Below are 17,947 nucleotides of genomic sequence, written 5' to 3'. Positions count from 1 at the left end.
GATGAATGCACGGGTCATGTCACCACGTGAAGACCACACAGGACAAGGAGACAGAGCCTGAAATTTGTGAAAATGGAGTAGCTGAGGGAAAGGAAAAGTCATTATTTAAATCCTGTTTAACGCAGGGCAGAGCTGAAGTCACTTCATGTCCCTGGAGAACACTTGAAACACCACGCTGCTGGTCTTCTCTCACTGCTCTCCTGCCAGCCCCATGCTCCAGCAGCACCACACTGGTCTTGTCTGGGTGCAGAACTGGCACAGGAGTGGCACCAAGGGGGGGACAAAGGCTGAGGGACAGGTGACAAATCTCTCTGCGCTTTCAAAGGGTGTCTTCCAGGGGTGGCAATAGAAGCACCAGGAGACCAGAGGCTCAGGGATCTCAGGGATCCAACCCGGATTTGTTCATGTAGGTATGTAAAGAGACAAGGGAGGGGGCACTCAAACTGCTCCAGGGTTCCATATTGACCATGCAGGCTTGGGCTCTGGGGTGGCAGACATCCTGAACCCTTTTTCCTTTGTGTGATGAGACCCAGGACACAGTGGGAAGGCTCCAGCTCTGGGTGAGAAGCAATGCAGGGTCACTGCAGGAGTCCTGCCTCTCTGGACCCTACCCAGAATATTGCTTCACCATTTAAGTTCACATATTGAAATTAAAAAAAAAAAAAATCAAAGTGATAATTCAAAACCAAAGAGCATGGTGTCATGTGCTGTTAAGAACAGATCAGAATATTTTTTCTGTTCCTTCACAAGTCCCCTAGTTCCACTCCAGCCCCACCAAACTCCCATGCAGCAAAGCATCCTGCCCTTTACGCTGTCTGTATGTAGCACACTCAATACTCACATTATTTGATGATGATCTCTCTGGTAGCTTTTTCAAGGTCCAGGTACCAGGAAAGGAAACCAAGAAGAAAACAAAACAAAAAACAACCCACAGATTTGCCAATCAAAGAAGGAAAATAAAAGGACACTAGCACTTCATACACAACCCAAACAACACAGGAGGAGAAAATGTGCTCGCACATTATCAAAGTCTGGAGAGAACAGCCTTGCAGGGGACTAAAGCCTCCTGTGCTCAGTGCAGTGTCAGATAGTTGCGTCTGCACTAATACACTTTGCAGATTTAGGAATAAATAAAGCTGAACTCTAACATGCAGTACAGTCAAGAGGTCATTAGGAAAACAGCACAGACACCTGCAGCTAACTAAAAAAAAATCAGTGGAATTATTCACATATAAAAAGTTACAGGAACATGCATTTGGGAGGAAACAGGTACTTTAATTGATCCTTTCCAAATGAACACATGCAATAAAAATGGAATTAACACCTGTGCAGATAAAATACTTCTGCTCCCTTACACGGTGATGCTTGCATTGCATTTTCAGCTGTTCCCTGTAAGATTCCTGATAGCTTTGAAAACATGACATCATCTCTGTAATGATGCAAAGAACCGCAAGCTGCACAAGGCCTTACTTCTTGATCTTGTGGCATTGTTTTGTAGATAATTTTGCCTGTTAATAACAAACAGGATTGAGGAACCTTCTGACCTGCAGGAGCTTGGAACGTTTTTTTTTCAGAGGGCAAAAGAAGTATCCAATACCCGTTTTTCATGACAGCGTGTCCGACAGTAACCTCAGTGGAAATGAGGAGAAGATGCAGAGGGAAGCGGCTCAGAAACTGTGCTCAACAGGCCAGGGAGGGAAAGAAGCTGTGAACACCTGGTAAGCAAGTAACAACAGTTCACAAATAAACAAACAAATTATTTTAATAGCTCTGCAACGTGAGCATTCAAATGAATATAATTTTTATCCTGGGTAACAGCAACATCTAAAGATCAATGCAACAATGGGATTTCATATAATTTAAAGGCTTCTGGTCCCTAAACATTTTATATCTAAACAAGGCATATCTTAGTCTTCTCCACTATTTTGTTTTCATTTGGTAGGAATGTCAGTCAGTCCCAAGGCTTTTTTTTTTTCCCTTCTTCTTCACCTTCTTGAAGACAGGTTTATGCTAAGAACCATCCTCCGGATTTTTTCTTCGTTCTTTAAAATATTAGCTTTTACAGCACAGATCTTGTCTTGCTGGTCTTTAATTAACTGTTCCAGTTCAGCCAGATCAGCTTTTAATGGTTCTACAGCACTGTCTGTGATGCTGAAAGACACACAAAGAGCCTAATGTTATTGGGAACATTATGCTGCTTCAAGTTCCGTAAGCCTCTATAAAAAGTACATTCAATACTTGAAAACTGGGAAAGAATTTAAGTTGTGCCGACCCTTCCTGAAAGAAAGTGTAGAATAAGAAGCACAAAGCTAACAACATGGACAGAGAAGGAATATCGTTGAAGAGAGATCACCCGCAATCCAACAGTTAACAATCACTTCCTGGCTAATTTAGCTTTTCTGCTAAAATCTCTTTGCTTTGCAGCTATTTCACCCCACACTATACACATGTCAAACACTTTGTTTCACCCAGCCAAAAGCTGCAGTCACCTGTCCCAGGGATGAAGCAGCACTTGACTCTGTGGGATATACCCCAACAAGGACCAGAGAAGCTGTGGGTGCCCCATCTTTGGAAAGCGTTCGAAGTCAAGGTTGGATGGAGCTCTGAGCAAGCTGGTTTAGTGCAAGATGTCCATGGCAGTGGGGTTGGACTAGATGATCTTTAAAAGCCCATTCTGACCCAAACCGTTCTATGACTTAAAGACACCCACATTTTACAGGGGCCCCTGGGTCCCACCATGGTACACATGGTAGCAACCATCCTTTTGGGCCTCACCACAAGAGCTCAAAGGACAGAAGCAGTGGCAGAGAGGGACAAATAAAACTGAGCAGGCAAATGCCTGAAAACAGGCAAGGTATATGAAAACTGACCCACCGCTGGCTGCTGACAAGGGCAGGCAATCCTACACTGACAGAAAATTTTATAAATCCTGTTCTAATAAACAAATACACTGAGGCATCATATGTGAATGGGGCTGTTTGGCTTTAAAACAGAAGTGCCCCTTTCCATAATGCCTTGCTGATCTTCAGGAACGCTGAACGGCCAGGGAAATGACAGACCGAACTAGTTTGCTGTCATTCTGGATTACCTGGTCACTTTGAGGACTCATCAGCTAAAGTCAGCATCTCAACATTATTTAGTTTCCCCTCTTTTCTCCCACATTAGCATAAATCACAGAAAGCATCACTACAAACTGCACCACCATTTCCCCAATGGGATCCTTCAATTGTCTTGCACAGAAGCAAAAAAACAAAGACACGCATTCAAATTCCAGCACATATGGGAAGCATTGTCTTTTTCATGTCTGATACTCTGATACTCTGTAATTCTTTGCTGAAGGACTGGACAGGCCTTAGCACTACACTGATGAAATTTTGCAGAGTGCAGGGATAAGGCGCAGTGATCTTAGTTCACGAAAGGGAACCGAGTGGCTCTGCTGAGGTGATGCCAGCCTGACCACAGTCTCACACATAGCAGCTTGACTATTGTCAAGCTTGGCTTGACATGAATCTGCCAACAAAACCAGCTGGGCAGTTCCTTCTTCCCACTCCCCCTCTCCTTCTGCACCAATATCAAGGAGACAGTCTGGTCCTCAGCACACCGTGCCTGGGAACTCAGCAGAACATACGAGTCCAGTGAAGCACATACAGTCGCTGGGCTGAGAAACCAGCTGAGGTATAAATGACTTGTTTGGTGAGGCCAGAGGGGAGGCACTGAGCAAGTACATGCCTGGAGAAAAGCCCAAGACTTACTCCCTGTCGCTAGTTGTGGTGCAAAGGTGAGTGAGTCAATGCCTCAGTTTCTCCAACTGGAAAATAAAACCAAACACCATTTCCTCTCTCTTTGCAGAGATGGTGCATTCTGAGGCCAACCAGAGTTTTAATGCCTGTCAAGGTTTTGGGCTAGAAGGTGCTATGTAAGTGCAAGGAATTAACATCATTACACTCTGTATGTGAACCAAAGCCCTAATTCCCACCCCAGCAGTGGACTAAGCCAGCAACTGTAAATTTCCAACATTTAACACGTTGCTACCTACCAAGATAGGAATTAGCTAAGAATACCATGCATACTTGCTTCTGCATGAATAAAGCACATGGATCTAGGGAGCAGCAAATCTATCTAGGCTGACTGTGAATCCAAGAAGATTGATATCTAACTCATGTTTAAGATCAGAGGACAAACAACTGGAAGGGACGTTCTGTTTTCAAGGAGCATAAAGACCCATTGGTGAGAAAAGTAAGGCCAAAGAAAGTGTTTCTAGGCCTGACCTCCTTATATCTATTGTGCACGTTACCTTCACTCTCCTGGCTGTTGAGTGTTGTTTTTTAATCTCGCACAGACAACAACTGTTATTAAAAACAGTGCAAGAACACACTAATTCAGTGGCACAAAGAGAGCAGGTTGTGACTCAGGAACCCACTGCTAGTCCTGGTGCAAAACATAGTTTGTTTACTGAGCTCCACCCCTATTGCTTCTTATATAGTTGTAAGAAAAAGAAAACAAAGCATCAAGCCCTCTCACCTCACATAAACATTTGCATCTCTGCTGTCATCTACCTCATATGAAATTGAGCTGAAAAGCCCTTAAGACTTTAATACTTAAAAAAAAAAAAAAAATAAATAAATTAGACTGCAAAAAAAAATTCCCCAAACCACAAAAAGATGAAAAATTTGCTTGGAAAAAGGAAGCAAAACTCTTTCTTCTCCTAAAACCAGAAACTTGTCTCGAGAGATAAAGCAAACTGTCCCTGAGCACACTCACCTTTGCTCTTTCTGCAGAGCTTCTGCATGCTGCCTGTTCTCCTGCCGCCACATCTGCAGCTCGTTCTTCATGGCATCCATGTCTTCCTGCATGTAATCCATGATCCTGCCAAGCGTCAGCGCATTGCGGCACAGAGTCTGAATAGACACCTGAAACTTCTCGATTTCTTTGGCTACCAACTCTCTCTCTCTCTTCTGAGCTGCTTCCGACACAAAGGGCTTCTCCTGATAGAAAGGATGAAGAAGGAAAGCATCAAAACTTGGAAAAATATTTGTTGCACATGAGGTACTTTATGAAGGAAGTTTTAGAGGCTGCTAATGGTGAAGGATCTGGATAAATGTTTATGACAGGTGCAGGAAAGAGAAGAAGTGAAGCAACAATCTAGCAAGAGATGAGCAGAAAGCTGCCATGTCCAGACCAACACTGCTACTGGTGCTACTGGGGCTGCTACAAAGCTCTGCAACAGCATCAGCAAAATTAAATTGCTCTTCAGATTACAAGTGCACAAAAGTAAAATTACTATTGGATCCCATAAATGATCTCACTGATGTTCTCATTTTTGACATGATCTCCCCCAAAGCAGCGGGTGTAGGGAGAGGGAACGTCCTTCTCGTTCAGCGTCACTTCAACTTATTCCTGTACATTTAAAGGGAAAGTTCTGTGGCTTAATCATTGAACAGAAGCCCTTAACAGACATGTAATACTCATCAACACTTGTAGCTATCAATCTGTTGCTACCACTGGCTGCCAACACGTTTGCTGTGTAAATCACACATTCCATCCATCCATTCATCCATCCATCCGTCCTCCCCCTGCCCGCTCTGTGGGGCAAGGCTGGACTGTCCCAGCATCACTCCAGAGTCCTGCCCCAGCCCTTGGTGAGTTGGCATTTACTCAGTACTACCGCAGATCATCATGCATAACGACACTGAAAAACAAGTCATGTTAAACTCTGGAGAAAGAGGATTCTGAAACCTGAAAGGCAGTCATTTGGAGAAGCAGAAGAATCCCCACTCATGTTACAGGCTGCCGCACCATAAATGTTCATTGGACCTGTTTGCCACGGTGTTTTGCTGCTACTTGCTGCTACAGCAGATGCTGAAGGGCACGGGCTCCTCCTGCTCCTCCAAATGGGTCCCTTCAGGATGCTTCTCCCCCTCCACTGTTTGCATCGGGATCGCCAGCTCCTAATAACAGCACTTCATGCTGCACGGCTCAAGTAGACGGCGGTTATTCCGTGCCTTGTACTTCTGTTAACAGTGGTTGTAAAATCATGCAGGCTGCAGATGTGGCCTCAATAAACTCGACTGCTCAAAAATAATTCGGTCTGGTGTGCACTTCCCTCATGTGCCGCCAGCAGAGTCTCTGTGGTCAATCTCCTGAAGCCTCCTGGCTTACTGCAAGTTAAATACGGGGAAAGTGTTTGGTACAGTGGCGAAGTCACGAAGAGCAAAAGGATGCCATAAAAAGAGCAAAATGATGCCACGTTGCTAACACACTGTAATAACCTTATTCCAGGAAAGACCTCCCTGAAAACAACAATCACCATTCAAGAAACGTCCACTGCTTTTTCCCCCTTCAAGAAAAACAACCTAATTTTTTATTTCTTTCCAAGAGCCCCACAAGTCAAATTCCCAAACTGAGTTTTTTCTCTAAGACACATCAAGCTTTAAGTAAAGTTTATTTAGAGTAATTTTGCTCATTTAGCATACACCAGAAGACTAGAAAGCTCTTTCCCTACCACCCAACTGCAGGATCAACCAATTCCTAAGCAGAGTTCCCAGCGGCTGGATAAACACAGAGGCGGCAGTGTCCTCTCGTGCTGGGACACCAAATCTACCACGCTGTCCCCTCCTGCCCTCCTACCCCATGGGCTTGTCTTCCTGTGTGAGCTGTGAACTGTTTGTTCAGCTGGCAGCAGGGACTAATGCCAAACACATTTCGGCAGCCCTTGGCTTACCGGTGAACTCAGAGATATATATATATATGTATATATATTTTAGAAAAATACTTCTAAAGATTTGAAGGCTGTGATTTACTTACGTCTGATGCTTGTGTTTTACCACACATGCAGTGCATGAAAACTGTGGGACTTCTGAGTTTACTGCGATTTTATAATGTTAAAGTTGTTTAATTAGGAACTGGGCTGAAGTGACAAATGCTACTGAACTTGTGACCTTTGCTTCCTAAGTCAATTCATGAGAGCTGGCTAAACTGTTAAAAATAACACTAATCTTAATTCCTTCTTACTCAGTCTATACTTCTCTCACAGAAGCAGGTGTTTCATTATACTCCATTACATAAAATGCATTATTCAGACACTTTCTGGAGCCATCCGTGTGTTTGCTATCCTTTAGGATGCAAAGATGAAAATGCTGCATCTTGACCTGTTTCGTCCCCCGAGAACTGGTGAGCACCCCCGTTCCGAGCACAGCTGCTCGGAAGAGTGGTGTAGAACCCCCGCAGTGATCAGCTCAACCAGGAGCAACCCAACCTTGAACCCCCACAGTGATCAACTCAACAAGGAGCAACTCAATGAACAACCCAACCAGGAGCCACTCAGTGAAGACCAACCTAAGCAGAAGCAACTCAACAAGGAGCAACCCAACCAGGAACCCCTGCAGTGGTCAACTCAACCAGGAACCACTCAGTGAGGAGCAGATCTTCTCCCCTGGGTCTTCTCCTTGGCCAAGCGCTGAGCACAATGGCCAACGACATTTCCATCAATGTCATAAAGTTTTTCTCCCTGTTGACCCTGCAGCTCCCCAGAGAAGAAAGCTTTTTCTCCGGTGCCCCTGAAGGTGCAGACAACAGAACAGGGTCCTGCACAGCAGCCTCAGCACACATGTCAGGTTGGCAAGAGTTTCTCTCCTGGAAATATTCTTTTGCCTCACCACCTTGCTGCAGGTAGTAAACATGTATGAACACATCTGCAGTCTCACAGTGTTGCTCTCTATTCCACGTCATTTTTCCTAGACAAGTTCTTGCTACGTGTTGTGCACCATCAAAGCCGTAGAGAAGGCTCAACCCATGGCACATACTCCCCAAACCTAACTGAGAAGTTACATATAAAGAAACTCACCTTCAGTTCAGCAGCAGAGCAGCACTGCATCATAACCAACAGCTTCCCAGAAGAAGTCTTTTTGTTATGTTTTTCCTCTCCTCTCAAGTGCATGTACCACTTACTTCCCTCCCTGCCACCCCTTATAAGAAGCCACAGCCAAGAGATAAGGACTTTTTTTCAAATACAACTATCTGAGAAGCAAGAACACTCAGCCAGTCCACTATCTGAGGATATAGTTGGGTGTTTGAAAACCTGAAGAATACTTCATTTTTATTTTCCAAATGCCAAGTTCAGTGGTTTACGTTCTTGTTATGCAGGCATGATCTCCCCTATACCCAGACAGTCCCATCAGCCACACGTCCCAACACCAGCAAATATGGCATGAAAATAAGAAATAAGTGAAAAATCCCACAATTCAGTAAACAAGCAAACAAGAATTGTATGCATTAAAACCATTTGAAATATGCCGTGGTAAAATACACAGCTGCTCGAAAAGCTCAGGTGGAAATAAAAGACTGTGGAATATTTTCTATGAATGTGCAAGATGCCTTTAAAGTGTATTAGTAAATATTCAAAAATAATTTCAGTGTCCTTGCAACTCCAGCATACTCTTTGTGTAGTTCAATTCTTCAAAACTGACATAAGGAGGACAAAATATTATCCCACCAAAATCTATTTCAAATACTGAAACATACTACCACTATTGAATACTAATCAGATTTACAGAGGTACATCAACAGGCTTGTTAAAAAAGCGTCTTTGAAACACGTAGTGTATACCTAAATGGTGCAAGAACATCCAAGAGTTTTTTAGTGTATCTCTCTCTGATGAGAAGCACTTAAATTTCAAGGTGCCAAGACAAACTCCCCAGCACCTGAAGGTGCAGTAGCTCAGCTGGCACATTGTCATCCCTCATCACACAAGTTAAAAAATACCCATCGATCCTTTCTTTCCTTTCACTAACACTTGTTCTACCAACACACCATGTTATATTTCCTGCAGTCTACAGAACGCTGAGCTCAGGATAGAGAATTATCACCACAAAGAACTCAAGCTTTGCCAGCTATTGCTGATTATAAGTAATTAAGGGGGGTAAAAAGGCCATATTGTCTGTTCTCAGTTTCATAATTACAGTTATGCATTAAAAATCTACGTGGGCCACGCTTTTAAATCACTAAGAATTATGGCAGATGGTTTATTACAACAGGCAACGTGGGTGGTAACAGTCCTGAATGCCACCTTTGCTCGTTCTGCACAAACACGTAACAGGATATATTCAGTTTTAAGAAAAACTCCAGAATCAGAATTGTTCCAGTCTATTTAATTAGGCCGTACACCTCAATGAACTCTCCTTTCACAAAAGCCCAAGAATCAATAAATTACCCCCATATAAAAGCCTATATCACTTCTGTAGACCCAGCACGCTTCCTCTCCTTCGTGTTTTTCATAAGGCACCAAGATAAATGTTTATTTTGGATTCCTGGGAAAAAGTCTGCCTTTCCCATTACCTCAATGCGAACAGAACACAACGTGGACTCGGATGCAGAGACCCAAGAAATTAAAAACCAAGAATTTTCTTTTTCTTCAGCGAAGGGGAAATTTTCAACAGGGCTCCAGAACCCACCAGAATGCACTTGTGTTTAATTTACCCTCGCTAAAGCAATTAGTATAAATATTGCGGTGTGCACAGCTCCATAAAATGGATCATTCACAAGACATCCATCCTATAGCTGGGCTGCTGAGGGCATTTGAAGTGCCTGATATCTACTAAGCTAAAGAGATGATATTTGTTTTCCCTCACTGTTTGAAAAGTTTCTTTCTAGAGACAGTATTTGCTTACTTTTATATAGTTTCTCCTTTGTTTCCATTTTTAAAAAATTAACAGTTTTAAAATATGAATCAAATTAGAACAAGCATCCATCAAGCACTTAATAGTTTCTACAGCCCCTTTTACCTATTGTATTTTGCCTCATTATGAAAACAGACCCAAGTAATCATAGTTTTATTGAGCTACACAATTTTCCCCCTACCTTTTTCTATGGGACAGGACAGAAACTTCATTTTGGACAAGTAATTTTGATACATTCAATGCAAAACCAACAAAGTAGGGTTTTGTTTTTAATTGTACAAAATATTTTTTTATCATAAAGGGTGTTTACTTTTCCTGGTTTTTACAGAGTCTGCATTTAAAGTAGATTGTAACTATTCTCTAGGGATCACCATAAGAAACACGTTTACTATTCTCTCTGTGTTTCTATGAATGTTAAATCATTTCAAATGAACAGGATGCTTTTTCTGCTTATGCCAGGTACCGAGTTCAGTAACAGGCCAAGGAATCGGAGACACAATGTTCTTTACCATTAGATTTACCAGAGTTAGTCTGACCTGTTTCTAAGTTGGAAGGCACCAAAAGAAAAGGAGAGCTCTTGAAAGGAGGCTTTCTTTTTTCGGAGGGGACTTGGGGGGGACTTTCGGAGGGAACTAGGGGGACTTCTTCCCCTAGTTCACATTTGATACCTTTAAAAAGAGCTGGACTTTTCAGATGTACATAAATACCCCACCTCAGCCCCCAAAGCCAGTTTATCTTCCTTCCCATTCAGTCCGTGTTAGGAAAAAGTGGGTTCATAAAACCTTGCATATTTGGTGCAGTATTCGTCACATTAAGCAGAATTCTACAAGCCTGACCACACACACGTGCCAATAGACAACTCTAGCAGTAATTAACAACAACAGAGGGTATTAATTTAGCCATCATGGCATTTTGGGTGCCAGTCCTGCCCAGATTTCCTTTTCTGCTCACCCTGCTGAAACTCTGGGTCCAATGACCTCCTTCTCTTGAAAGAACAGCCTCTTTCTTGTTCAAAAAGAATTTGCAATAAGCATGTTCCTTGTGTCAAACAACTGCTTTCACACTGGTCTATGCCCCAGAAGAATATCCCAGCCAAATCCATTGAGAAGCTTCTTGAAATAGGTCAAAGTCACCTCTACTGTGTCCCACAGCACAAAGCTGCTGCACAGCATCCTCTCCTAGGGATGGAAATCACAGCTCACTGCACTTTTATCTATCCTCTTCTGTTTAACATATCCATTTGCTGTCTCATGTTGTATCTATACTGTACCCATGCAAGAGAACATTTGGTGCACAAAAGCCACAGCAAAGGAGCCAGGATAGCAGGAATATCACAAGAGTGACAAAATTCCTAATCCCATGTTCTCAGCTTGAAACACAATTACTTGGGGACCATTTTTTTTTCCTGAGAGCTGGCAGGAGTATAACAAGGACTCTCTCATGTACACTCATTCAATTTAAGCTCTTACAGTGCTTGTCCATAACCAGACTGCTGGATACCCTTCTTAATTTTGAGAAGTTCCACAACTGCACCAAAAATTTCTCACTGAGGCTTTATTCAGATCACTCTGTTAATGTCACATTATCATAAACAGAGCTGTCACACAAAGATGAAGGCCCTTCTGCAAGTAACTCCTATTCAATTTTACTGTCAGCGTTTCTTGTGACATATTAAGCTGGCAGGATGCTGAGAAGTTGTGCGTCTTCAAAATACTGAAGTGGTGGGACATAGGATCACATCTGGTTAACATGACACATTACTAATTGCACTGACTGGAGGTGACACCCAATGTCGTGCAGCTGATGGATTAATGTAAAAAAATCAGCGGCCTGAGGAACTTTAAACAAACAGAATCAGCAACGATTGTATTTGTTCTAAGCTTAGAAGTGCATACTTAATTTATCACATTTGTAATTAACATTAATATTATCCAGGTGCTAAGCTATTCAATATCACTTGTTCCCTGCAGAAACCTCAGAGCTGCCTCTTTTCTGAAGCCTGTGAACTGTATTTGGTAGGGCAAAGATGGGAATTCTGTGATCCCACTTGCTTAACCTATTTAATAACCTGCCTACATTTTCCACACATCAAATAAATGAAGTGGAATACAAAATGTAACATCTGTTTCTTTCTCTGTTTAACATTAGAGGGTTACATTCTAAACAAATACATTTAGGAAGTCTTTTTAGGAATTTGTTAGGCTGAACACAGCTAATCAAGACAGCAAAAATCTTGTGTATTTCCAGAATGACCTCTTTGTTTGACCTGAAAATTATGTATATTATTTTAAGTTTCTGCACATGCAAAACCTACATTATGAAACTCTCACTCTTCTTTTCTCTTCTTTTTCTTTATAAAACTTCTTAAAAAGCAAATGCATGTTTGGGAAATGCAGCACATACCAGGTTTCAGAGGAATGCTTTTAACACAAACAAATGCTCCTCAGCAGTTAGAAGTAAAGGCGTGAAACATCCCCAAGAGTTCACCAGTGTTACCTCTGGATTAAGTATTAATTCACCAACTTCACCTAATTTCTAGTTGATTAATCCATAATAAATCAGGTAGATCCATTAATCAGTTTATTGCTGAATATTTGACTTAATAAAGTATTAGCTAAAAGTTCCAGCACTCAGACTACAAACTGATTTTTCTGCCCAACTGGCAGAAGAACAAGACTTTAAAGACTAATGAATATAACTAGGAAAATATTTCATTCATTTTGTATGTATTGAATAGTCTAATGAAACAAGGAAAGATGAACATTCTCACTGACAGACACAAGGATGACTGTCATTTCACCACATGTGATTTCCCAAAACAAGAATTCTTTCACGTTTTCACTGTACTTTTGGTTATCTTACTCCAGAATAAAGAAGTACAACTCCATACCACTCTCCAATGCATAATGTTTTGGAATACAGTTGCACACTGGTGTAGAAGATATTTCTTCTGGAGAGTTTGATGGAAAACAAATTAAATAAAAGAGCTGACAGTCTGGGGAGAAATGGTCAAATGTCAGACGGATGCTGCTTCCCAGCAGACTGCAGAGCCAGACCTGGCACAGAACCTACGGCCACTTGAACACAACACAGAGTTCACCGACCCGCTCTCACAGTCCCACCAACACAACAGGACGTGGTTCCACTTGGAGACCACTTGGCTGGAATAAACCATTTGAAACTCTTCCTTCTTTTTTAATTACTTTTGCTGCCTCTCTCCAAAAAGATTCCACAGACCTGTAACTGTTCCTCCCCAAAACTGCTGGTCTGCAGTCTTGCAAGAAAAAAATCCTGCCGCTTTCTTCTTCATGGTGTTAGGAACATCCCTCAGAGATGAGCCATGCTCACAGGTCACACGAGCACGCCAGACCCCTACCTGCCACCCTCTGCATATCTGGTCCCTGAAATATTCCCAGAGGCAACACCACGTTGGCAATGTATTTTTTACTGTCTCCCGCATCATAGTGTCTCTACCCTGTAAAATAAATTTCCAGGATTCAGTAATGTCTCCAGCTGGTGTTTTCTGTACTACATCTGTCAAGTCCCAGTCACTAACGCTGAGCATTTCTAATCCTCTTTTCCATTGATTTTTTTTTCTCTCTGCTGTCAGGAGAACTAAGCTTCTCCTCTCTGGATCACAGCACCTTCTTCAAAATAATTTGAAAAGCAGTAGCAGCAAAGAAACCTAGCGCACTTGCAGCCAGCTGCTTGGATAGGAGATCAGATGATATTCCAGGAGCTCAGCGCTGCATGCAAGTTTTCACGTGATGGACCAGGAAGTCAGCACGTTTTTTTCCAGAATTAGTTGTCTATTATCAGTGCTGCTAACGCAGGTCAATGCTTCAAAAGATGCAACAAAAGACAAACAAGGACTGAATGAATGTTTTAGACTGAAAACAGGCAACGGGACTAAATGGTTATTGTAGGAGGACGCAATTGTCTGCATGCATTTTAAAAAAATCTAAGGGTTAAAAGGGAATCATTTAGTCTTATTCAGAAAAAGCCCCAGAAAATTTAGCACAAACACCAGAGGAAGCTTCCTGAGCATAAAATCCATGTGGTTTTGTAAACGCTCCCTCATTGTCCCTTTCTATGTCCAGTGCTTGAGCTGACAGGATACAAGACCAAACAGTACAGCCTACAGCACAATTATGTAGTGGTGGAAGGCATTATTAAATGAACAACTAATGCTGTCCCAACACTTAGTCTTGAGACTGATTCAACAGCACCACCTAGTTACAAAACCAGGAACAGCTGGATCTCCTTTTCTCGCAAGTGCCAGCTGAACACACATTCCAGTAACCACCTTTAGAGCTACTACATAAACAGCAACATAATTTTAACCTTCCTTTTCTTCGAGCAGTTATATAAAGACAGAACTTATTCAAGCAGGTGAATTTTCACATCAGACACATTAATTAGAAATAGCCAACAGTGTTTCAATGATCAGTACACAGACGTTACAAGTCGCACATTTGTAGTAAACAGTATATAATTCAGCAAGTTGGATAAATCTGTAATTATTCATAACAGATCGTGAACAGGAAAACTAAAGGTATTTTCCTATTTTACTAATTCATTTCTTTCTATAATCTCAGCCCTGGAAAGAATTTTCTTCCAGCCAAGCGGGCCCGGATCTCAGATAATCCCAAACTTTGGATGGGAAGATACTCCCGCTAGGGTCTGATCTGCCATCCCAACTTTCTCAGTTTGCTGGGGAAGAAATGAAAATGCTTGTCTGTATGGCAGCACAACCCATTACCACTGTACACAAAAGTATATGGTAGTATCTCTGTTTCAGAGAAGAGAATTGTTGATTTTATCCGTCCAAAATTCCAATCCTAAAAGTTAACACTGTGTCACTTTTGCTGCAGATTGTAGAGGCGATTATAAGGTCAAACTGAGTTTTCAAAACAGTCTGCTGGCCACCATGGCTTTAGTTCCTTAGGGACATTTATTTTTTTTGTTGTACACTTTCCTCATAAGCTTTCATAATATCATTACTCATTGCAAATTACTACAGTTGATAAAGCCAAGAGAGACAGTCAAGTGGTCAAGGGTTCAAAAGTCACTACTGTTTTCAGACAGCTGCTCCAATGTGGATGAGGTTGGCTCCAGAGCATCTCCCCTTGGCAACTGACCGAGGGGTCTAAGAGATCAAAATAAAACAAAAAAAACTGAAGCAACACAAAAAGCCAAAACCAACAAAACCTTCCCATTCCAAACCATTGATAGTGGGAAAAAATCAAATAAAATCAAATCACTTCATATACTCAGACCTGAATGCTGGGGTGTGCTAGGATGTTATGAGGGAAATATTTGGTGATACAAAAATACTTTATATGGTTAACAACACCAGAGATCCCTTTTTTTTAAGACAATGATAATGATTGCTGAGCAGTATGATACTGTTCTTTAAACACCCAGAGACTGAAACAACAATGGTGCAGCTGTACAAATGCAGAGTGTGCCCTACTACACCTACGGCAAGGCTGAAAAAAGCAGACTTTGTTCTGGAAAACAATAATAGGCTAAAGAAGGCTCCCAGGAAAACCAAACTAGGAAAAAAAATAAAAGAAGAAAACAAAACACCACAAAAATTAAATGTGAGAAAGAGCACTACACAGAGATGGTGACAATATCTGACAGCTTAATGGAGAAAAGAAGCAGCATAACACATCAAGGCATCAAGGAAGAAAGCTTGCTCATAAATGGAAAAAACACATTTAAGGCAGAGAAAAAGGTCACAATTACAATATTTAATATTCACAGCTCTACGAAAGCCATTACCATCTTACCCTCTCCGTTGTCTTTGATGATTTCTGTGATGCCTCATAATCTTTCTTTGTTTCTAGGATTCTTTTTACAAGCCCACCTGTTGAAAAATCAGTATATTTCTCAGCGTTGGTTGGCACAAAAATGTCATTTTAAACATTTGGACAATAAAACCAAAGCCAACTCCTTAATTTTTTTCAATGTAAACAATTTTTAGAGCAACATGAAGAGCATTCTGTTATTTACTTAAATCACTGAGATACAACCTATTTGTTATTTCATCTGTTTTCTCCAGCATCTTCTAAAATCAAACTGTATCACCAGTATCATCTATTGAATGAGTCTTGGTGCAGAACCAGGCCCTTGAGCTGTATTAACAAAAAGCTTTTCTTTTGCACCCCTCTTTTGGAAGAATTCAAGAACTGCATATGATAAGTATATAGACAGATATACACATTCGTTTGCCAGGAATCTTTGGATACAGATAACTATATCTGCTGAAATCACATCCAGTGTAACCATAACGGAAGTCCCTGAATCAGAGATCTGAGGTTACAAATAAGCAAAAATGTTAAGAACCAGTCCATCAATTTTTCCAAAAGCTTTTCTCTAACTTGCCTTGAACAGCCAACTCCATCTCATATCTCAGGGCTGACAAGCTGTACCTGGCCCTCAAATAAGAGTTATCACTTTTATGCAGATTTTAAAATCCTGCTGACATTTAAAGATGTATAGAAAAACTGTACTTAACAGCAGTTGCAAATACTTCTCAACTAAACAGGACTGCATTCGATAAATTATTTCTGTTTTCTCTTGCAAAAGTTGCAAGCTCCTACCCATAGGAGGTATTTTGCTGTTTAATTCAGCATTCTAATTGTTGAGCATGTTGTTTAAAACCATGGTTTTATTATATATATATATATATAAACATATGTAAAAGCTAACATACCATGCTTTTCATCCTCAACCAGCTCCACTTCTGGCTCCTACACAGGCAGGAAGAGAGTTTTAGTTACAAGAAGTTGACATCGCTGTAATATACAGCTATTCAAAAATATTCAGCTAGAAGCTACTTCAATAGGTAAATTACAAAGTATGGAAAAAGGTTCTGTAATTTTCAACACGAACAGACCATTTCCACTCCTGGCATTTCTGGCAGTGGTGGTGCTGCCTCCACCACGAACTGGTCATCATCATCATCAGGAACCTGCTGGTCTGTGATCACATTTGAGGCTGTTTTACCACTACCACTCCTGCAAGAGAAACAATGAAAATTAAAACCTATTAAGATCAGCCCCAACCTATTAAGATCTATGCAGAATAGAAGAGAGAGCAGTGCCCTCCCTTTCAAAAAGTAAAGCACCTCAAATTCTGTCATTTCCATCCACTGCCCAACTCTGAAAACAGTTTTGCCATCTTTCTCTTGCAGAAGGATGTCTATTTTCCTTCTAAACACACCACTTCAGTGACTGGCACTTATCAGAGATCATGTAAGCCATTTGGTCCGTAGTTTTAAATGGCTGTTTCAGCCTTTTTAGAACATGGGATATGCACTGCACGTTTCACAGATCTCTTCTAGTCGCAGTTTAGATTAATGTTCTATGGTTATCTGTTTCAGAGTTCCCAAAGGCAAAAAAAAAAACAGGTATATTTTTGAACTTTTAGATGTGACTACCAACCACAGCTTTTAGATAATGCACAGGATTTGCAGAAACAATAAGATAAATAAATCAGGCTTGAATTTTCCACTCTGAGTCAGTTAAGAGTGGGATGATCCATCCTGAAGCTGTTGAGCAGCTGGTGAGGCACAGAAGATCTGAGAATATTGGGGCACAAGAGCTAGAAACATCTGCTCTGCATCTCCCACATTCCTTACCTTTCTGGAGGTAAGACCTCTGAGCTTTCTTGACGTTTTACTCGGGGCGGTGCTGGTCTTGCACTGCTAGGGCGGGGAATACGTCTGCAATTACAAAGAGGAATTTTCATTTACTAGAAGCAGCAGCATCGTGTCATCCAAAGGAACAGACGTACACACACACGAGCTGAGTAAATTAACCAAAGCATAAAAACACTGAAAACACCGCCAGTATGCAATCCAATATTGCAATACTTGTTATACCAGTAGGAGTCTAGGAAAATCTAGAAAACGTGTCCTAAAATAAAAAATTATGATTTTGTGCAGAACCACCTTTTGCTTTGTCTCACTAAAAAATAACTTGTGTACAGCACAGTTATTTACCATTAACAACAAATTTAGCATTAACAGTACACACTGCAGAATAAATGGGAAAAAAAGATTTTCACAAGTGATACTATTACACTTTGCCAGGCAAAGAAAAAGCAAATGGGGATTTAAAAGGCAATTGCGCGTATGCAATGCAATGTTCTTCTCATTAGACTCTCCATGTATCCCTCATATTTTAATGTTACATTGGACCACTTCATGGATTAAGAAAATAAGTCAGAAACACTTCACAATGTTAAAAATTTGCTTTGTA

The 17,947-nt window shown here is 41.2% G+C and overlaps 1 protein-coding gene across 4 annotated transcripts in view; it reads right to left on the bottom strand.

Annotated features, from left to right (window-relative positions):
* Positions 1 to 1,744: 1,744 nt before the first annotated feature.
* Positions 1,745 to 17,947, bottom strand: part of TRAF3IP1 (TRAF3 interacting protein 1) — a 41,785-nt gene continuing 25,582 nt past the window's right edge. For all 4 annotated transcript variants that reach the window (XM_065069223.1, XM_065069226.1, XM_065069224.1 and 1 more), the window contains 6 exons: positions 17,326 to 17,409; positions 16,582 to 16,702; positions 16,399 to 16,435; positions 15,473 to 15,549; positions 4,762 to 4,985; positions 1,745 to 2,151 (listed from right to left, as the gene is read on the bottom strand). In XM_065069223.1, the coding sequence (XP_064925295.1) occupies positions 1,986 to 2,151; positions 4,762 to 4,985; positions 15,473 to 15,549; positions 16,399 to 16,435; positions 16,582 to 16,702; positions 17,326 to 17,409 (709 nt within the window). In that variant the 3' untranslated portion in view covers positions 1,745 to 1,985. The remainder of the gene's footprint in view (positions 2,152 to 4,761; positions 4,986 to 15,472; positions 15,550 to 16,398; positions 16,436 to 16,581; positions 16,703 to 17,325; positions 17,410 to 17,947) is intronic.

This window comes from Columba livia, chromosome 7, assembly GCF_036013475.1.
Source record: "Columba livia isolate bColLiv1 breed racing homer chromosome 7, bColLiv1.pat.W.v2, whole genome shotgun sequence".
NCBI lineage: Eukaryota > Metazoa > Chordata > Aves > Columbiformes > Columbidae > Columba > Columba livia.
Note: the sequence above shows the minus strand (reverse complement) of the source record. Positions and strands in the feature narration are given on the sequence as shown.